Below are 23,414 nucleotides of genomic sequence, written 5' to 3'. Positions count from 1 at the left end.
CTACAGTAAAATATTACTGCAAAACTACACAAACTTTACTTCACTACTGGCTGTGCAGTAGCTGGTGACAGCTAATGAGACCTCCACATTAAATCATGTTACAAATGTTTCTACAACTAGCTAGAATTCTAACTATATTTACTTTCTCTAATGAACATAGTTAGCAACAATAAAAATGGTAGACATGCTTTTATTTAATTAGCCTACATTTTGTTAGGTAGGCCTATAGGCCTCTTCAATTCACCTCCAGTTAGCTGATCCTTGGAACATCTCTGTACAGAGCTCATAAGGGGAGCGTAGGGTCAACTGATGGTCAACAGCTGTACACTGCTATTCGTCATCAATGACAACAATACTGCTCATGTGAGTAGCTTCAATAAGAACTGATTTCAAATCGGACAAAAAGAACACTGTCTCTGACAAGGTGTGTGTGAGGAGATCAGTAATGTGGGGGGGGGGGGGCTGAATAGAAATACAAACAAAAACCCCAACTCACCACAATCACCGAAAATGACTTTTCCTCCATGCTTCAGTCAGGGGGCGCTTTCAAGTGGAGGGACCTCTTTCTCTTTCGTGACGATGTGGTCTATGTCTGTGCTGCTGTGTGTCTCTTTTTGGGACTCGTCTTCTTCTGGACACTGGTGTGCTTCAGTAGCAGCAGCTCGCGTGCGGCTTCGCCCCGTTGCTCACTCGATTCCCTTGTTTCAGACCGCAGCTGAAGTGGCGTCTTTGCTTTGTGTTAATTCTCCCCTAATCCAGGAACGTTTCTATGCTGTGAAACAGACATGTGACAAGGAGGGGGGTGGAGGCAACACTTTAAGTTCCTTTCCCAATTTCAAACAATTTCATCACTGGAAAAATGTCACTTTTGTCCCTCCCCGTCTAAATGTTCAGGACACTTGTTTTTAGCTGAGCACCAGTGGTGCTGATATCTCTCCAGATAGGAGAGAAAACTAGATGAGCATTTTCCTGAAAACCCGTCACTGAAACAATGTGCTATTGTACAAACAGATGACTCTACTGTTGGTAAAAAACTCTGACTTCTCATTGACTGCACATTGCACAACAAGTGCAGAGAGCAGTAATCAAAATTAACCCAAGAACATGGGAAATTCACAGTGTATATAAATACTTCTCAGCATAAATTGGTTTGTAACTTAATTTTGCATTTTTCTATTTGATTCAAGTATGTGACAAATGTTAAATTGTTCAACTCAAACACTATATTTGGAGCACTTTGAAATACATTTGGCTACTCTCTGTATCAGGGGAGGACTGTTAATCCTATAAACAAAATAATTTCATGGGAAAATGCAAAGAAAGTCACTATAGCAAAAATGTGTTAAATTGAATTACCCAACAACATGACAATACAATTTATCTAAGTATTATTACAGCATTTTTTAAAATATAAAATAATAAATAAATAAAGGCTTCCAGGAAATATGGGCATTATAAAGCTACTATGCCCATTTATCCTTAAGGGGGAAAAGTACAATGAAGTAACACACAGTTAACATATTTAAGCTGATCTATATCTATTTAACTTGTTTTTCAAGTACTGTATGACACATTTTTTGGATGTTTTTGCGTAGGTACAATGTTATATAATATATCCGGAACCTAATCCAAACAATTTAGCCTACTTCTGAAGTCAGGACCCTCGTGCAAAACAACATAATATGACAGTTATAACTGGTAGCTTCACCAGTTTCAAATCTCCCAGGTCATACTTGTCTATTTTACACTCGCCAGGTCTTAACCTCTTCAGACACGTCTTAACCTCTTCAGCCAGGTCTTAACCTCTTCAGCGTCAATGCTTTGGGAGTCTGTTGACCTGACATACCACAGTGTGGTAGAATGGCAAGGCTACTTAGTTAGTCTTGTCCTCAGTTTAACTCAGCAAATGTGAGTCTGACCAACTGACCACTATATTACACTGCCTAGTAGACTATATTCATCATAGTGCTATAATATATTTATGCTACAAAGTACTACTTTAAAAAACTAATTTTGTCTTAGTGTTTTTGAGGGACATACATCAAATCCAAATCATAAACATGACCACAGCAATTCAGCCAAGGCACTTTCTACCACAGGCCTACTTCTCTATCAACACTACATCAAGAGCATGCTGTAAAAAGGTTTGCCAAATATAGCTCCCGTTCAAATGTAACGCACAGATAAATCAAACATGCTCCTTGGCCAAATGTTGAACCCAATGCAACAAAGAAACATTTAAACATTGATTAAAAAACAAGTCTTACCATCACAGAAGTAGCAATGCCCCTCAAAGAGAACAAGGTTTGGGTTTTACCAGACAGCGTAGGCTTTAAAAGGAACTACAAGATAAGATAGGATGTCAGGCTCAACAGTGAGGAACTAACTGGTCTGCAGAGTGTACCGTCCTGTAACTATCCCACGCTCTCCACTCAGTTAGTTCTGTTAATTTCCCTTAGGTCTGCTCTAGTAGTACATATGAGTGTTGCGCCACAACCATTGGAAACCCCTGGGAGGAGTGAAAAGGGGTTATTGGTGGAAAAATACAGGTCTGGTCTCCTTTCCTGTGTTCTCAATCTGAACACCCATTGCCGAGAATGAGTAGACTATGTCCAAATCATCTATTTATTTCTTTGACTAACCTATATCTAACTGCATCGATGTAGAAATGTTCCTGCTGACAATTTAAAAAGGATTAACTAGGCAGTAACTAAGCCTAGGGTTTCTTAGAATATTAGGAAACAATTTACAACATGATCATAACTGTGTAATTATTCTGGTAAGTACAGTGACAAGTTGTTATTTGTCATTGTAACACTGTACACCAAATTCAGTCAATGAAGTATGTTCTACAAATCTAAAAACGAGGTTAATTTAAACTGTTTTAAGTATAATAATAAGTAATAAAGTTACATATTACATTGTACTTACAAGAATAATTAGGCCACACAACACTAAGAGCGCAGTTCATCTATAGGCCTACATGCCCATATGTGACCGACCACCTCGATTTGGTCTTTTGTAGCAAAATTGTGTTTTTTACATTGTCTAAAAGTAGAGACTCAGGAGATACAAAATGGTATATCATACACCACACATTCCCAGTGGGTCAGACGTTTACATACACTCAATTAGTATTTGGTAGCATTACCTTTAAATTGTTTAACTTAGGTCAAACATTTCGGGTAGCCTTCCACAAGCTTCCCACAATAAGTTGGGTGAATTTTCCCCATTCCTCCTGACAGAGCTGGTGCCACTGAGTCAGGTATGTAGGCCTCCTTGCTTGCACATGCTTTTTCAGTTCTGCCCACAAATTTTCTATAGGATTGAGGTCAGGGCTTTTTGATGGCCAGTCCAATACCTTGACTTTGTTGTCCTTAAGCCATTTTGCCACAACTTTGGAAGTATGCTTGGGGTCAAGACCCAAGACCCATTTGCGACCAAGCTTTAACTTCCTGACTGATGTCTTGAGATGTTGCTTCAAAATATCCACATCTTTTTCTTCCCTCATGATGCCATCTATTGTGTGAAGTGCACCAGTCCTGCAGTGCTGCAGCAAAGCACCCCCACAACATGATGCTGCCACCCCCGTGCTTCACGGTTGGGATGGTCTTCTTCAGCTTGCAAGCCTCCCCCTTTTTCCTCCAAACATAACGATGGTCATTATGGCCAAACAGTTCTAGTTTTGTTTCAGTACGAGCTTTGTCCCCATGTGCAGTTGCAAACCATAGTCTGGCTTTTTTATGGCGGTTTTGGAGCAGTGGCTTCTTCCTTGCTGTTCGGCCTAGGACTCGTTTTACTGTGGATATAGATACTTTTGTACCCGTTTCCTCCAGCATCTTCACAAGGTCCTTTGCTGTTGTTCTGAGATTGATTTGCACTTTTCACACCAAAGTATGTTCATCTCTAGGAGACAGAACGCGTCTCCTAGTAGAATACACAAGGTGCGTTTTCGAAATTTGGCTGTGCATCAGAAGTTTTTCTCTTGTTATGTCAGTCACTAACAGTCACTCAATAAGCCTTGTAAGTTAGTCTAGCCAGCTACAGTATCTAAACTTGTAGTAATCATGAACAAATACCGACCGGACACACAGGGCACGTGCCCAGAGCTCCTGACCTCCAGGGGGCCCCATTGATTTTTTTGGTCAATGTCACTCAGATATCATATTAACATGGCATAAGTCATAGCAAAGTGTGTAGAATTGCAGGAAATTGTTTTGCCCACAAGGTGAAGGGGGTCCCCCAATATAATCTCACTTAGGCCCACCAAAAAGAGGCATGTTTTGAAAACATGAGCTTGGATCACAGGAAAACACTGAATTTCTGAAAAGGTTTAAGAATCTCTGACATAGACCATATCTATGAGATCATCAGGTCCTAGATACACTTGCCGGGAACACATCTTCCTCAATGCTCTCTTTTCTGAGTAGACCTTGGCTTAGGCTAACTTATCGATATTGAGATGGCTCATGTTCGGAAGAAAGATGACTGTATTTCAGGAGGAATTGTGGGATTAATGACCAAAGGTCAACATCTAGCCTGATAACTACGTATTTGCAATTAGGCCATAGGTTCCTTGTTAAGTCAACTTGTATCACTCTAATTAAAAGGTGTAGTGAGGCAGCTAAGCTGAAATATCCATAACGATAGTTAATTTTGTGTAAAAAGCACCAAGTGGGTCTAGCTGTTCGGCTCTAGCCATTTAAAAACAATAATATATTCTAACAATGGGATCAATATTGGCTTTGGTTATGTTTAGCCTATAGATGAATGAGTGAAGTGTCTGCCATCACATCAAGCAGATTAATTCATATTAAGTGGGCAGGTTCTAAAACTTACTTGACCCTTGTCCTATAGCCTCTTCATAGCCAATTTTAGGCTAAGTGGTGTAGTTGAATTCAGCAAATCCCATTACTCTTATCCTAAGCAATGGCAGGAAAAGCAGTAATGACAATCTGCTATGGTATGATTGGCCTCCTCCTACTGTCTCTGTAGTTACATGATACTAAACCTCCTCCCCTACCCTCCACCCACCGCCCCATAGATAGCACTGGGGCTCACACTACAGATCCTCACTGCTGTTTGTTGGGCTAGGGCTAAATATGGCATTAACTTTTGAGAGAGTTCACTAAAACCAAATCCAACCAGCTAAGTGTGCTATTGGGAAAGACATTATAGATAGACTTTAAAAGTTATTTTCGTAGTAATTACTGGCATTATTATCAGTTGTGTTGTTTCGCTTCTCCTTTATAACCCCTCTGTTATGTCTGAGTGGGTAAGAGGACACACTACTTCACCAGAGACAGATATAGGCCTAGACCTAGTGTCAGTTTCGTGGTATAGTGGAGATGTACAAAGTATTGAATTTCACTATTCTGGAGTTTCTGGTTTATGCTAAGGATGAGTGACACCCAACTGGTGTCTGAATATAACGCAAGTTACTCACTGGACTTGAAAAAAATCAATGAACATCTATAAACATTGTGGTCTGGCTGTAATACAGCAAAGCAGCTTCTTGTTGGATTTTTCACTTTTCACTGGGTGAAAACACTAAGCCAAACTCTACTCCAGTCCACCTGACTATAACAGAAAAAGTTGAATGACCTATCGTTGAATTAACAGTGATGACATATGTGACTAATTTCAAGAAGAAGCTAGGCGTGTGTCACACGTCACTGGTTCACAGGATAGGTATTTGAAGATAATTTTTTTGTAGAACTTCCTTCTGGAACATGTGAACTTTCATGTGCCTTAATAACAAACTTTTATGCCATCTGTAAATACGAATAAAATTGTTAAAATTACGAACCTAGTTGGTTTTGCAACGGAAAAAGTCAGGAACCTTCCCGCTAGCCATGATTGGCTGAGATAATGGATGGGCTGGACATGCCAAGAGATTAGTTTGGATCGGTCTGCCATGTAGCCCACTTCTGTCTATAACATGAGCTGCTCAGTATGTGTAGATAATCATTGCTATTGTGGCTATTTTGAAAGATAGCCATGGAGAACTGCAAAATTGTTCCTACTGCTCTCAACAACATTGCTGCCCTGAATTTAGCAGGATCTATCTACAAAGATCAGTTGGAAAAAGTTGTGATGACTACTTTCTGCACACGGTCAGTGTGAACCGGAGTGACTTGACACATCTGGCCAAACAAGCTGTAGCTAGCTACAAACAAAACGGAAAAGACACGCTGCCATGAAGTGTTTATCCATGTAAGGGGAAAGGGGGGTGGGTACCTAGTCAGTGGTCCAAATGAATGTATTCAACTGAAATGTGTCTTCACTCAACCCCTCTGAATCAGAGAGGTGCAGGGGGCTGCCTTAATCGAAATCCACGTCTTCGGTAAGAGTCTATCTAAATGTTTTGATGTAATACGTTTCTAATGCTGTTTTCTTTGCAAGTTAAAGTGTGCTGTTAGATAGCTAGCGAACGTTAGCTCGCTGGCTTGCTAGCTGACATTAAGTGTATGATCTGTGTAGTAATATTATTCGTATCGCAGCAATCCATTTGCATCGCTAGTTATAGCCAAACGTTAGCTAGCTAGCTAACAGTAAACCTAGTTGGTTAGCTTTAGCTACCTTCAGATTAATACGACAGCATTTCATGCATGGTGGCGATCTATGACGATCTGTTTGTACTGTAGCTATGGGTTGGGATTATGGTTCATTGTTTAGCTAGCTACATGTCTAAACAAAAGACTCTACCTCGCCAGATCATTACATGACCCATAGCCAGGTGTCTGGTCATTTATTGTATTTCATGAACATATGTACATGTCTAGACAATAGTGACCCATCCGCTAGATGTGGCTGGGGGGTGGTTATAGCATTTCTATAGTTTAGACAAGTTTAGACAAGTGTGTCTTGGTAAGCATCCCCTAATAATGATAAAATATTGATTTAATATTTTTATCTGGACACTTTCTATTTTTGATATTGTTACTATGCAAGTAACCATTTCACTGCACCGTTTAAACCTTCTGTATCCTGTGCATCTGACAAATAAACTTTGATTTTATTTGATATAGTGTGTGTTTACCAGAGACAGTAAATGTGAAGAACAACATGATCTGCACCAAAGTCAGATTAGGATATAGGCCAAGGACTAGGCAAAGTGTATTTCTGGTTTTTCCTTATTGTATGCTACTACCTTTACCACTTTTAGTCTTAATGTTTGGTTGTTTACTACACTACCTTACTCACTCTGTTTAGCACATGACCTGACGTGAATCCTTGAAGAGATGTGTGGGGCTAAGGCTATATATGCTAACGAGTGCAAACGGGGAACAAAAATATTGCAAAGACAGGCAGTCCAACTCATAAAGTTATACATATAATTAGGAGATACCATGTCATTTTTGGTAAGTTTGGACATTTACATGTGAATGTGAACAAGAGACATTGTGCAAATGAACAGTCAAGGCTCTGGAGCAGCATGTGTGGGGTCTGGAGTCGCTAGGGCAACAGGACTGCCTGCTCTGCTTGGAGAAGATGGAGGAGGAAACGGCCGAGAGGGGAGAGGAGACAAAATGCAAGGAAATCAAAATATATCAGTGGCAGCTGTACAAATAACTCATCCAAAGGGCTTTGACTTTTCAAACACTTAGATACGCAAGTTAAACTTGGGGGTCGCAGTAACGTAGAATTATTTATTTTTCACACAGGAAAAAAAGTAACAACACATAAGAAGTACTGTATCTTGCTGCGTTTACAAAACGATCTAAAACGCTTCTTATTGTAATTTTTGCTCGGCATCAGACAAATGTTGTGCTTCAGTTGCACTTCTCCACTCGAATGACAATTCACAAACGGAGAGTGCTCTGACTGATGTGTAGCTACGTCTCTCGGTTTAGCTAGCATACTTTTCTCAGGTAAAATGCAAGATTAACTTTAAGAAAAACATTAGGAAGTTTAGCTGGTGTCACGTTCGTCGTATGAATCGGACCAAGGCGCAGTGTGGTATGCGTACATTCTTTATTATTATAAGAATGAACACTGAACAAACTAACCAAAATAACAAAACGAACCGTGAAGCTATATGAATAGTACAGACAGGCAACTAAACATAGAACAAGAACCCACAAAAACCAAAGGGAAATGGCTACCTAAATATTATCCCCAATCAGAGACAACGATAAACAGCTGCCTCTGATTGGGAACCATATCAGGCCACCATAAACATACAAATACCTAGACCTATAAAACCCTAGACATACAAAACCCTGGACAATACAAAACCCCTAGACAATACAAAAACTAGCGTATCCACCCTAGTCACACCCTGACCTAACCAAAATATAAAGAAAACAGAGATATCTCAGGTCAGGGCGTGAAAGTTGGCTACATTTTTTCTATGATCAACAGAAATATGATGGCCATGCATAGTTTTTACAAAAAAATATATTGCGTTTTCATTGTAAGCTCATTTAGCCTACTTCTGTGGCTGCCAGCCAAATAGCATTGCACTTCTTTTGTCATCTGATGAAAATTAAGCTATTTTATGCCAAATGTGTAGCACTAATGTATTTTCTGTGAAGAAAAACTATATTTGCACGTCCCTGATCACTCTACGGAAGCAATTTATTTTATTTTTTTATTTATTTTTTACCCCCTTTTCTCCCCAATTTCGTGATTACGTTCGTCTCATCGCTGCAACTCCCCAACGGGCTCGGGAGAGGTGAAGGTCAGGTCATGCGTCCTCCGAAATATGACTTGCCAAACCAGAAAAAAAACATAATCTACACAAAATGACTCATAATGACAAAGCAAAAACAGGTTATTAGACATTTTTGCAAATGTATTAACATTTTTAAACCGAAATATCACATTTACATAAGTATTCAGACCCTTTACTCAATACTTTGTTGAAGGACCTTGACAGCCTCGAGTCGTCTTGGGTATGACGCTACAAGCTTGGCACATCTGTATAGCAGGTTTTCATCAAGGATCTCTCTGTACTTTGCTCCATTCATCTTTCTCTCGATCCTGACATCCCCACAGCATGATGCTGCCACCACCATGCTTCACCGTAGGGATGGTGCCATGATTCCTCCTAACGTGACGCTTGGCATTCAGGCCAAAGAGTTCAATCTTGGTTTCATCAGACCAGAGAATCTTGTTTCTCATGGCCTGAGAGTCTTTAGCTGCCTTTTGGCAAACTCCAAGCAGGCTGTCATGTGCCTTTTACCGAAGAGAGGCTTCTGTCTGGCCACTCTACCATAAGGGCCTGATTGGTGGAGTGCAGCAGAGATGGTTGTCCTTCTGGAAGGTTCTCCCATCTCCACAAAAGAACTCTGGAGCTCTGTCAGAGTGACCATCGGGTTCTTGGTCACCTTCTCGACGAAGACTCTTCTCCCCCGATTGCTCAGTTTGACCAGGCGGCCAGCTCTAGGAAGAATCTTGGTGGTTCCAAACTTCTTCCATTTAAGAATAACAGAGGACACTGTGTTCTTGGGGAACTTCAATGCTGCAGATTTTTTTTTGTACCCTTCCTCAGATCTGTGCCTCGACACAATCCTGTCCCGGAGCTCGACGGACAATTTCTTCGACCTCATGGCATGGTTTTTGCTCTGACATGCACTGTCAACTGTAGGACCTTATATAAACAGGCGTGTGCCTTTCCACATCATGTCCAATCAATTGAATTTACCACAGATGGACTCCAATCAAGTTGTATAAACATCTCAATGATGATCAATGGAAACAGGATGCACCTGAGCTCCATTTTGAGCCTCACAGCAAAGGGTCTAAATACTTAAGTAAATAAGGTATTTAAAAAATAATAATAATAAATTAAAATTTGCAAAAAAAATCTAAAAACCTGTTTTTCTTTGTCATTATGGGGTATTGTGTGTAGATTGACGAGAAAAACATTTTATTTAATCTATTTAAGAATAATGCTGTAATGTAAAAAAAATGTGGGAAAAGGGAAGGGGTCTGAATACTTTCCGAATGCTACGGCATATGCAGGTATCTTAGCTAGCAAACTAGCGAGCCAGCTAACTTTAGTTTATTTAGCCTACTTAGAGATTGATGGCTGAGGCCCAATCAGGGACAATTATGGAAAATCCAACAGCTATGCAGTGCCTTAGACCACTGCGCCACTCGGCCACTCACTAAATTACTAAATTAAGTCTTTGACCACATTGTATTGTTACTTTGGTGCATAAAAACGAATGCATCTTACCCTTTAAGCAAAAGTTTGAGTTACGCACATCAAGTAGGTCCCCCCATATGGTAATACCTATAGAGAACGTATTAAATTACTAGATTACTAGAGTTCAATTCCAGAATTTGGCAAAATGGAAGCCATCTTGGTCAGGGAAAATCCAAAACCAGTCTAATTGGAATGAATGGCAATAGTGGCATACTGTAGGTGATGGCTTTCCTGCCTTTACTTATGCAGGAAAATTAAAGTTAGGCATGTGGTGTATCAAAAAATGTGTAATAGAAATGCTATCACCCCAAAATATTGTTGTTTTTATACCAATTATACCAATACCAAGGTTTTAGACCAATTTTTGGTATAAATAGCCTCTAAAATATATGTAAACAGACCATAAATGTCTCAGATTTAGTTTTCTTGGAAAGCTACTGTATGAGTGCTATTATATGATACAATAGAAACCGTGGATGGATGGCAGCATTCGCGCAAAACTGAAAGCGCGAACCACTGCTTTTAATCAGGGCAAGGTGACCGGAAACATGACTGAATACAAACAGTGTAGCCATTCCCTCCGCAAGGCAATCAAACAAGCTAAGCGTCAGTATAGAGACAAAGTAGAGTCGCAATTCAATGGCTCAGACATGAGAGGTATGTGGCAGGGTCTACAGTCAAACACGGACTATAAAAGGAAAACCAGCCACGCCGCGGACCACGATGTCTTGCTCCCAGACAAACTAAACAACTTCTTTGCTCGCTTTGAGGACAATACAGTGCCACCGACACGGCCCGCTACCAAAACCTGCGGGCTCTCCTTCACTGCAGCCAACGTGAGTAAAACATTTAAATGTGTTAACCCTTGCAAGGCTGCCAGCCCAGACGGAATCCCCAGCCGCGTCCTCAGAGCATAAGCAGACCAACTGTCTGGTGTGTTTACGGACATATTCAATCAATCCTTATCCCAGTCTGCTGTTCCCAAGAGGGCCACCATTGTTCCTGTTCCCAAGAAAGCTAAGGTAACTGAGCTAAATGACTATCGCCCCGTAGCACTCACTTCCGTCATCATGAAGTGCTTTGAGAGACTAGTCAAGGACCATATCACCTCCACCCTACCTGACACCCTAGACCCACTCCAATTTGCTTACCGCCCCAATAGGTCCACAGACGACGCAATCGCAATCACACTGCACACTGCCCTAACCCATCTGGACAAGAGGAATACCTATGTAAGAATGCTGTTCATCGACTACAGCTCAGCATTTAACACCATAGTACCCTCCAAACTCGTCATTAAGCTCGATACCCTGGGTCGCGACCCCGCCCTGTGCAACTGGGTCCTGGACTCCCTGATGGGCCGCCCCCAGGTGGTGAGGGTAGGTAACAACATCTCCACCCCGCTGATCCTCAACACTGGGGCCCCGCAAGGGTGTGTTCTCAGCCCTCTCCTGCACTCCCTGTTCACCCATGACTGCGTGTCCATGCACGCCTCCAACTCAATCATCAAGTTTGCAGATGACACTACAGTGGTAGGCTTGATTACCAACAACGACGAGACAGCCTACAGGGAGGAGGTGAGGGCCCTCGGAGTGTGGTGTCAGGAAAATAACCTCACACTCAACGTCAACAAAACAAAGGAGATGATCGTGGACTTCAGGAAACAGCAGAGCGAGCAGCCCCCTATCCACATCGACGGGACAGTAGTGGAGAAGGTGGAAAGTTTTAAGTTCCTCGCGTACACATCACGGACAAACTGAAATGGTCCACCCACACAGACAGCGTGGTGAAGAAGGTGCAGCAGCGCCTCTTCAACCTCAGGAGGCTGATGAAATTTGGCTTGTCACCACAATTCATTCACAAACTTTTACAGATGCACTTCGAGAGCATCCTGTTGGGCTGTATCATTGCCTGGTACGGCAACTGCTCCGCCCACAAGCGTAAGGCTCTCCAGAGGGTAGTGAGGTCTGCACAACGCATCACCGGGGGCAAACTACCTGCCCTCCAGGACACCAACACCACCCGATGTCACAGGAAGGCCAAAAAGATAATCATGGGCAACAACCACCCGAGCCACTGCTTGTTCACCCCGCTATCATCCAGAAGGCGAGGTCAGTACATCAAAGCGGGGACCGGGAGACTGAAAAACAGCTTCTATCTCAAGGCCATCAGACTGTTAAACAGCCATCACTAACATTGAGTGGCTGCTGCCAACATACTGACTCAACTCCAGCTCACTTTAATAATGGAAATTGATGGGAATTAATCAAAAATGTATCACTAGCCACTTTAAACAATGCCACTTAATATAATGTATATGTATATACTGTACTCTATATCATCTACTGCATCTTGCCATCTTTATGTAATACATGTATCACTAGCCACTTTAAACAATGCCACTTTATATAATGTTTACATACCCTACATTACTCATCTCATATGTATATACTGTACTCTATACCATCTACTGCATCTTGCCTATGCCGTTCGGCCATCGCTCATTCATATATTTTTATTTTTATGTACATATTCTCATTCATTCCTTTACACTTGTGTGTATAAGGTAGTTGTTGTGAAATTGTTAGGTTAGATTACTTGTGAGATATTACTGCATGGTCGGAACTAGAAGCACAAGCATTTTGCTATACTCGCATTAACATCTGCTAACCATGTGTATGTGACAAATAAAATTTGATTTGATCAGTCTAAGTCCTATCATCAACTGATTTGAGCCAGTGTCTGTGGCTGTGGATTGACTGCATTGTTTGAATGGAATGTTGGCATATTGACAGTTAATTAGAAAAAGTTATGGAATCATTCTTCTAAAACAGGCTGGTTATTCTAATGTTTGACTTTCAGTCTGATGAGGGTATACTTTCATACTAAAGGTCGACCGTTTAATCGGAATGGCCGATTAATTAGGGCCGATTTCAAGTTTTCATAACAATCGGATATCGGGATTTTTTTGACGCCGATTTTGCTGATTTAAATATATATATTTTTTATACCTTTATTTAACTAGGCAAGTCAGTTAAGAACACATTCTTATTTTCAATGACGGCCTAGGAACGGTGGGTTAACTGCCTTTTTCAGGGGCAGAACGACAGATTTTTACCTTGTCAGCTCAGGGATTCAATCTTGCAACCTTACAGTTAACTAGTCCAACGCTCTAACCACCTGCCTCACGAGGAGCCTGCCTGTTACGCGAATGCAGTAAGAAGACACGGTAAGTTGCTAGCTAGCATTCAACTTTTTTATAAAAAACAATCAATCATAATCACTAGTTATAACTACACATGGTTGATGATATTACTAGTTTATCTAGCGTGTCCTGCGTTGCATATAATCGATGCGGTGCGCATTCGCGAAAATGGACTGTCGTTGCTCCAACGTGTACCTAACCATAAACATCAATGCCTTTCTTAAAATCAATACACAGAAGTATATATTTTTAAACCTGCATATTTAGCTAAAAGAAAGTCAGAGTATATGCAACAGTTTGGGCCGCCTGGCTCATTGCGAACTAATTTGCCCGAATTTTTAGTAATTATGACATAACATTTAAGGTTGTGCAATGTAACAGGAATATTTAGACTTATGGATGCCACCTGTTAGATAAAATACGGAACGGTTCCGTATTTCACTGAAAGAATAAACGTTTTGTTTTCGAGATGATAGTTTCCGGATTCGACCATATTAATGACCTAAGGCTCGTATTTCTGTGTGTTATTATGTTATAATTTAGTCTATGATTTGATAGAGCAGTCTGACTGAGCGATGGTAGGCACCAGCAGGCTCGTAAGCATTCATTCAAACAGCACTTTCGTGCGTTTTGCCAGCAGCTATTCGCAATGCTTCAAGCATTGAGCTGTTTATGACTTCAAGCCTATCAACTCCCGAGATTAGGCTGGTGTAACCGATGTGAAATGGCTAGCTAGTTAGCGGGGTGCACGCTAATAGCGTTTCAAACGTCACTCGCTCTGAGACTTGGAGTAGTTGTTCCCCTTGCTCGGCATGGGTAATGCTGCTTCGATGGTGGCTGTTGTCGATGTGTTCCTGGTTCGAGCCCAGGTAGCGGCGAGGAGAGGGATGGAAGCTATACTGTTACACTGGCAATACTAAAGTGCCTATAAGAACATTCAATAGTCAAAGGTATATGAAATACAAATCATATAGAGAGAAATAGTCCTAGAATTCCTATAATAACTACAACCTAAAACTTCTTACCTGGGAATATTGAAGACTCATGTTAAAAGGAACTACCAGCTTTCATATGTTCTCATGTTCTGAGCAAGGAACTTAAACATTAGCTTTATTACATGGCACATATTGCACTTTTACTTTCTTCTCCAACACTTTGTTTGTGCATTATTTAAACCAAATTGAACATGTTTCATTATTTATTTGAGGCTAAATTGATTTTATTGATGTATTATATTAAGTTAAAATAAGTGTTCATTCAGTATTGTTGTAATTGTCATTATTACAAATAAATGTTAAATAATCGGCCGATTAATCGGTATAGGCTTTTTTTGGTCCTCCAATAATCGGTATCGGTATAGGCGTTGAAAAATCGTAATCGGTCGACCTCTATTTCATACCAGCATGAATGACAACGCTAAACAAGAAAGACATTTTAAATTTTGAGGCGGCAAAACATGGATGTTGGCCTATATAAAAAATACATGGTATCTGCTACTACTCATAATACTGCATGCCTGGCATTCTGAGATGCTCTCTCATACCAGTCAGGTTAGTTAACACCATCCCAAAAACAACAATGAAATATTTGGGCACAAAAGCACACATTGGACACGGCAGTCTCCCTTCAGTTTAATTATAGAGCTTTGGGAAATTTCCATTAGGGCCTACAGTGCTGTGTCTGTCCGTCTCTCACCCATCCCTCATCTTGGGCGTCTTCCTACAATGCAGTAGTGAGTGTCACGGAGACACTCTCCTCATTCACACACTGTGATAACTGAAATGTAGGCTACTCAATAGGTCTAGGCTACACGCGGTATTCGGATTCATTTCATGGTTTTGATTTAGTGCATTGTCGAGTTTTAATGCGGCCTTATGTAAGAGTAGACTACTTGTGTCGTAGCATTACTAGTGGCACAATCCAAATTATATGATACAAATTAGGCCTACTACAAATGTCTTTGATTTAGGCCTATATCAACAATGTTTATGTAACAGGTTTTCAGCATAGTGTAGGGTAAGGTTTAAAGGCAGTGTAGCACTTACAGTGCCTTCAGAAAGTATTCATTTGATGACACTTGACTTATTCCACATTTTTCCGTGTTACAGCACGTGTCAAACTCATTCCACTGAGGGCCAAGTGTGCAGGTTTTTGCTCCTCCTTGAACTTGATTGATGAATTAAGGTCACTAATTATTAAGGAACTCCCCTCACCTGGTTGTCTAGGTCTTAATTGAAAGGAAAAACCAAAAACCCGCAGAAACTCGTCCCTCCGTGGAATGAGTTTGTCACCCCTGTACACAGCCTGAATTCAGAATGGATTCAATTTATTTTTACCCCATAATGACAAAGTGAAAACATGTTTTTAGATATTTTTGCAAATGTAGTGAAAATTAAATACAGAAACATCTCATTTACATAAGTATTCACACCCCTGAGTCAATACATGTTAGAATCACCTTGGGCAGTGATTACAGCTATAAGTCTAAGAGCTTTGCATACGTGAAATGTACAATATTGGGACATTATTATTCTTCAAGCTCTGTTATGTTGGCTGTTTATCATTGCTAAACAACCATTTTCAAGTCATGACATACATTTTCAAGCCGATTTAAGTCAAAACTGTAAATAGGCAACTCAGGAACAATGTCGTCTTGGTAAGCAACTTCAGTCTATATTTGGCCTTGTCTTATAGTTTATTGTCCTGCTGAAAGGTGAATTTGTCTCTCAGAGTCTGTTGAAAAGCAAACTGAACTAGGATTTTGCCTGTGCTTAGCGCTATTCCATTTATTAGAATTTTTTTAACTCCCTCGTCCTTGTCGATGACAAGCATACCAATAACATGATGCACCCCTCCACCATGCTTGAAAATATGAAGAGTGGTCCTCAGTGATGTGTTGTGTTGGATTTGTCCCAAACATAACACTTTTTATTCAGGACATAAAGTTAATTTCTTTGCCACATTTTTTGCAGTTTTACTTTCTTGCAAACAGAATGCATTTTCTGGAATATTTGTATTCTGTACAAGCTTCCTTCTTTTCACTCTATCATTTAGGTTAGTATTGTGGAGTAACTAAATGTTGTTGATCCATCCTCAGTTCTCTTATCTCAGCCATTAAACTCTTTCTGATTTAAAGTCACCATTGTCCTCATCGTGAAATCCCTAAGGACTTTCCTTCCTCTCCAGCAAATGCCTGTATCTTTGTAGTGATTGGGTGTTTATTTTTTGTAAATTTCATTTAACCTTTATTTAACTAGGCAAATCAGTTGAGAACAAATTCTTATTTAAATGAAGGCCTACCCCGGTCAAACCTTAAACCGGATGACGCTGGGCCAATTGTGCACCGCCCTATGGGACTCCCAATCATCTCAGTGCTAGTGATGCCTCTAGCACTGAGATGCAGTGCCTTAGACCGCTGAGCCACTCGGGAGAATTGGTGTATTGATACACCATCCAAAGTGTAATTAATATGCCCCATGCTCAAAGGGATATTCAATGTCTGCTTTTTTTTCTTTTTTTTTCATCTACCAATAGGTGCTTTTCTTTGGGAGGCAGGAAAACCTCCCTGGTCTTCGTGGTTGAATCTGTGTTTGAAATTCACTGCTTGACTGAGAGACCTTACAGATCATTGTATGTGTGGGGTATAGAGACTAAGTCCATGCAACGTATTATGTGACTTGTTAAGCCAATTTGTTATCCTGAAATTATTTAGGCTTGCCATAACAAAGGGGTTGAATACTTATTGACTAAAGACATTTCAGCTTTTCATTTTTTATTAATTTGTAAACACCATTAAAAACATAATTACACTTATATTTTGGGCTATTGTGTGTAAGTCAGTGACACAAACTCTCAATTTAATCAATTTTAAATTAAGGCTGTAAAAACAAAATGTGGAAAAAGTCAAGGGGTATGAATAATTTCTGAAGGCACTGTATCTGTACGACTTTAGTGCCACAATACAGGCCTAGGCTAGGCCTAATTCTGGTTTCACACTGCTTTGTGAAAACATAATACAGTACCAGTCAACATTTTGGACACCGACTTATTCAAGGGTTTTTCTTTATTTTTACTATTTTCTACATTGTAGAATAATAGTGAAGACATCAAAACTATGACATAACACATATGGAATCATGTACAGTAGTAACAAACAAAAAAAGTGTTAAACAAATCAATATATATTTATATTTGAGATTCTTCAAAGTATCCACCCTTTGCCTTGATGCCAGCTTTGCACACTCTTGGAATTCTCTCAACCAGCTTCACCTGGAATGCTTTTCCAACGGTCTTGAATGAGTTCCCACATATGCTGAGCAGTTGTTGGCTGCTTTTCCTTCACTCTGCGGTCCAACTCATTGTGTCTTGAATTCTAAATACAGCACTGACAATGTCACCAGCAAAGCAACCCCACACCATAACACTTCCTCCTCCATGCTTCACGGTGAGAACCACACATGCGGAGATCATCCATTCACTCTGCATCTTACAAAGACATGGCGGTTGGATCCAAAAATCTCAAATTTGAACTCATCAGACCAAAGGACAGATTTCTACCGGTCTAATGTCCATTGCTCATGTTTCTTGGCCCAAGCAAGTCTCTTCTTATTATTGGTGTCCTTTGGTAGTGGGTTCTTTGCAGCACTTCGGCCATGAAGACCGGATTCACGCAGTATCCTCTGAAAAGTTGATGTTGAGATGTGTCTGTTACTTGAACTTTGTGAAGCAATTGTTTGGGCTGCAATCTGAGGTGCAGTTAACTCTAATGAACTTATCCTCTGCAGCAGAGGTAACTCTGGGTCTTCCTTTCCTGTGGCGGTCCTCATGAGAGCCAGTTTCATCACAACACTTGATGGTTTTTGCGACCTCACTTTCAAAGATCTTGAAAATTTCATTTGACTGACCTTAATGTCTTAAAGTAATGATGGACTGTTGTTTCTCTTTGCTTCTTTGAGCTATTCTTGACATAATATGGACTTGGTATTTTACCAAATATGGATATCTTCTGTATACCACCACTACCTTGTCACAACACAACTGATTGGCTGATATGCATTTTGAAGGAAAGAAATTCCACAAATTAACTTTTAACAAGGCACATCTTTTAATTGAAATTCATTCCAGGTTACTACCTCATGAAGCTGGTTGAGAGAATGCCAAGAGTGTGCAAAGCTGTCATCAATGCGAAGGGTGGCTACTTTGAAGAATCAGAATTTTGATTTGTTTAACACTTTTTTGGTTACTACATGATTCCATATGTGTTATTTCCTAGTTTTGATGTCTTCACTATTAATCTACAATGTAGAAAATAGTAAAAATAACGAAACACCCATGAATGAGTAGGTGTGTCCAAACTTTTGACTGGTACTGTACGTCAGCATAAATACAAATTAAATGCAACATATTAGCTTACATCAGCTCCAAAAACTTGAGTTCTGGAGCCAGAAACTACAAAACATGTAGCTAAACTCTGGGTAGTGGAAGCAGGCTATTTCTGTCAGAGGAATGTCTTCAGAATGCCAGTGCAGGGCCAGCTGGCCAATGGTATCAGTTCACATTCTATGCACCTGGTCAAGACCTTCTCCACAACAGTGGTGTTTAGGCCCCGACCTAGGCCCTACATGCTAGTACAGTATGTATGTAAACCATTTAATGTCAACGTTTTCCTGCCTGCCTCCCCTCAGAGGATATAAACTCCTACAATGTGTGGATATTAGGCATACTATCTTTTAAACAATGGACAAATAAGTATAACATAAGTAAAGATAAGTAAAACAGGTCAAATTCTTCCAAATGTGTCTTAACAGTAGGCTATAACAACAAAAATTAATGCCATTTAGCAGACAATCTAATCCAATGCAACTTCCAGTCACACATACATAAATTTTGTTACATATGGGTGATCCTGGGAATCGGACTAACTATCCTGGCCTTGCAAGCACCATGCTCTACCAACTGAGCTACAGAGATACAATATTGTATAACATTTCCACTTAAGAAGACAATAATTTAGTTGAGCTAGTGCTAACTCATAGCTAAGTGGGAGAAACGAGACTAGGTGGAACTGATATGAGTGTTGATGTACAGTGTCTTTTTTTTTTTAAGGTGCATTAAATCCCATGTATTATTATTACATTATTATTTATTTAGTATTTTTTATTATGCTACTGCAAGCAAACAAAATAATGAATGAATGTCTTCCCGAGTTCTAACGTGACTGAACTGGAACAACATTAATATTGAAGCCAGGACTTTGATATCTTTAATGGTTATTTGTGGCAGTTTGGCAAAGGACTGTTATTAGAGAATACTTTAGAAAATAAACCTAGCTGATAATTAATAGGTCTACGCAAAACTAACATTTAGAACATACAGATCTGTGTGATGGATGCATTCTGTATGTTGTGTGGGAGGTTGCTGAATGACTTATTGTAAGTGATGAGGAATGTATACATTTTTTAACAATAAAAAAAAAAAAAACACAAACCATAGTAGTAGTTAGGCTAGACCTGTCAATTTTCTACGGTGAAGTTTGACAAAGTATTATTGTAGAGTATTTTGGGCATTTGGAAACATGAATATTTAAATGAAGGAAACATTCACAAGCCATAACAGTGGGCTAGTTAAAGTACCTGTACCTGTTCATTTCCAAAGGTAAAGTGTGATAAAGTATTTTTGGAATTTGGAAAATAAACCTCATTCTATTCATTCCAATCCAGTTCATAGTGTTGTAATGGGATTTGGTCTAACCTGTTGAAATATCATCCATTCTTTCTTTTTTGAAAGTTGACAAATTTCCGAAAAACATTTGCTGTGTTATTTTTCTTTAGAAAAGTAACTAATGCTATAAAACACCATCAATACCACCATCACATTTACAATGGAAACATTGACCTCTGGGGGTAGCACCACTTCACAGCAGCAGCGCAGAAGAAATAGGCGTATTGAAAAATCACACTGCTACTAAATGATAATAACAGTCACAAACCAAAATATGTTTGGGACATTTGAAAATGTTCACAAGACATTTTAGCTAGCTATTTTGGTTGTGATAAAAGTTAGGCGGCAAAGAGCAGAGCCTAGAATTGGGTGTGAGAATCCCTACTGTGAAGGTGAGGGGGGCTGGGTTGCATACATGCATGTATAGTAGAGCTACTATTGACATAGGCTATTTCCCAGCTTTTTCACAAGCATTAGAGTGAGTATGGTTATAGACAAAAACCCTGACAAAAACCATAAAGATTACTGTCACCATAAATAATAAATTACACTAAATTACACATTAAATTGGGGGAGATTCACAAATGTCCATGGGGGTTCCAGGTGTTAAATTAAAGCTAAAGTCTAATGTGTTCTGCTGTCCCATGGTCATTTCAATAAATGGTAAGAAATGATACTAATGGGTTAAATGATAACCCAAGATCTCAGACTGTATTACTCCATTGTTTGTTTTTTCTTGTCAGTTGAGTGTTTGTAAACAAACAAGCTCCAAAATATGTCTAATAAAACTAAGACTCAAACCTTTCATCTCTACATTAGAATATATCTATGAATTAGAAGGTGATGATGATGAGCAGCGGCTACGCTATTTCCCCAGGCTTGACCCAGACCAATCCCTCAGGTTACCAAACAGTGTCATGCTGTTGAAATGGCAGAATGTGCCTTTAAAATTTTTGTAGACTTCTTGAACTTACTTTTTGAGAAATGTTCAACGTTGCACAGTGACTTCCTCTGATGAAGCCCTGACATCATGTAATGGTTGCTCAAGATTCTCACAGCGTATTTTGACAAAACCCACAGAAGCACAACAACCGGGAAAGTAACGTTAGCTGACACACTGCCACGTAATGTTAAATGTGGTCTTGCATTTTGTATCAGTAACTAAGACACCACTGTATCTTCAGTTCATTCATTCAAAAATAGACTTAGCTAGCAAGTGAATAGTTGGAGATAAATTCACTTTAGTTTTCGTTGAACAGGGAAACAACGTAATGGGCAAGCGTTGAAACGTCTGTATCACATCCTTGTTAAACAAATATGTATCATTCTCTGAGTAAACAACTAACGTTAGCTAGCAAGCTAATTTCAAGTATCTTCAGGAAAGCCAATATAGAAGCATTAACATATTTCCAGCATCCAGACATGGCAAGCCTACTAGCCCTTGTCTTTACTGTGGGCTAATACGGTTGATTGACGCCTCTATTCAAACTACTGAATGAGGCAAAACAACTAGCTAGCTATAACAATGTATGAACATCTTATTTGAATGGTTTGTGTCATTGATTGCTTACCATAGCGTGGTGTCGTGAACATATGGTGGTTAAATATCAATATAGAATCTTCGGAGTTTCATCACTTTGTCTTGAGCCTTCCTCTTCTTTCAAAATACGCCCCGTCTCTTACTAACATAATTTCAATAATTGCTCCGTCTATAATTTCAGTCTTGAGTGATGAGCAGCAGCGCGTGCATTAATCCATTCGCCACAGTTTGATCCAGTATCCACTACAAATGATGAGCTGGAACCGAGAGATTGAGAAACAGCTTTTATCTCCAGGCCACCAGACTGATAAACACTAGCTGACCTCCGCCCAGTACCCTGCCCCGAACCTTAGTCACTGTTATTAGCAGGCTACTGCCCGATACTCTACCCTGCACCTTAGAGACTGTCGCCCGATGTACATAGTCATTGAACACTGGTCACTTAATAATGTTTACGTACTGTTTCACCCACTTTATATGTATATACTGTATTCTAGTCATGACTCATCCTATATAATTAATTTTCTTATTTTTCTGGATTTTTCGCGACCACTAAACTTTGATTTGATGATGAATAATGACAATGATAAGAGATACTCATGAATATTACACTGATAGGTCATGTAGCTTGCCTGACATGCTTTTGTAACAGGCTTGCGAGCACATGCTGAAGAGAATGTGAAAGCTCCTTTGTGTGAAATCAGGTGGCTAGAAACAGCAAAACGTACTATGCAGTAGTAGGCTACTATGCATTGTAATTGAACCACCATTTGTCAAGAAATGATGTACGAGAATGACACTCTCAGGCTAAAATGATATCTAATAGCTGTCTACAAGTCTGTATCATTCGCAGGATATCTTTGCCGATTTCGGTGGAGAGAGACAGGTGCCAAGTGAGCACAGTCCAACTGTCACATGAAAAGACATTGAAATTTGGTCTGTCCACCCTGGCCTTGATTTCAACGTCAACAGACGTCATTTTGTGGTCTGGACCGGCTTTGATTTCAGGATCCACAGATATCCAGTACAGTACAGTAGAGTAAAGTACAGTATAATGTATTGTAATGACCTGACTAGATCATAAAGGAACAATTGTCCAGACAGAGGGTTGAGTTTACGAATTGACGGTTTATTAACCCAACTTTACACAAGCTACTGTTTGGCCGTAGCCCATGCCAAATAAACAAAAGACACCCCACAAGCCAATCGTGACCTTCTCTTGTGAAACCCAGACGTAAGAGAGAGAACAATGGCTAAACCTGGTCTTAACTTCCAATGCTCCATCCCCCTGCCCAACCCCCCTCCACGCCACTCCGCCAAACACCAGGATGCCCGGCATCAGAACATTCCAGGCATCCCGTGATTGGCAGATAGCAGGTTGATTGGCATGTCGGACCCCGCGAACACTGGTAAGTACAACACAACCCACTAATAGCCTACCACATAACACACCGCTGTCTGTGCGGGTCGCTACAGTATTATATTGTACTATACTGTACTTTACTTCACTGTACTATTCTCTACTGTACTCTACTGAACTAAACTATATTTACTGTACTGAACTAAACTCTACTGTGCTCTACTGTATTTGTTCAGAGTTGTTCAGTTGGTCAAGACTGACCACATTTGGTTATGTTTGGGGGCGGAGCTCATTAGAATAAAATCCAGCATGTTTCTGTAACCATTTCTGAGAATTGTTTTGCAATTTATGTGTGTTGTTGGTTTTTTCTATTGGTCTAAAAAACTCTGAACATGATCCCATCCAGTTCTAAAGCTTTTGAAAAAGCTAC

The 23,414-nt window shown here is 40.0% G+C and overlaps 1 protein-coding gene across 4 annotated transcripts in view; it reads right to left on the bottom strand.

Moving 5' to 3' along the window:
• The window catches only part of LOC139550779 (sodium- and chloride-dependent glycine transporter 1-like), an 89,025-nt gene extending 67,048 nt beyond the window's left edge, over positions 1 to 21,977 (bottom strand). The window contains exons 1-2 of one of the 4 annotated variants that reach the window (XM_071361926.1): positions 21,656 to 21,977; positions 497 to 772 (exon numbers count right to left, since the gene is read on the bottom strand). In XM_071361926.1, coding sequence (XP_071218027.1) covers positions 497 to 526 — 30 coding nt within the window. In that variant the 5' untranslated portion in view covers positions 527 to 772; positions 21,656 to 21,977. Of the gene's footprint in view, positions 1 to 496; positions 773 to 2,267; positions 2,438 to 21,655 lie in introns of those variants that run through there. The other 3 variants (XM_071361928.1, XM_071361927.1, XM_071361931.1) reach the window with 3 other exon arrangements.
• Between the last annotated feature and the right edge of the window lie 1,437 nt (positions 21,978 to 23,414).

The sequence above is a fragment of the Salvelinus alpinus genome, chromosome 23 (assembly GCF_045679555.1).
Source record: "Salvelinus alpinus chromosome 23, SLU_Salpinus.1, whole genome shotgun sequence".
NCBI classification, from domain to species: Eukaryota; Metazoa; Chordata; class Actinopteri; order Salmoniformes; family Salmonidae; genus Salvelinus; species Salvelinus alpinus.
Note: the sequence above shows the minus strand (reverse complement) of the source record. Positions and strands in the feature narration are given on the sequence as shown.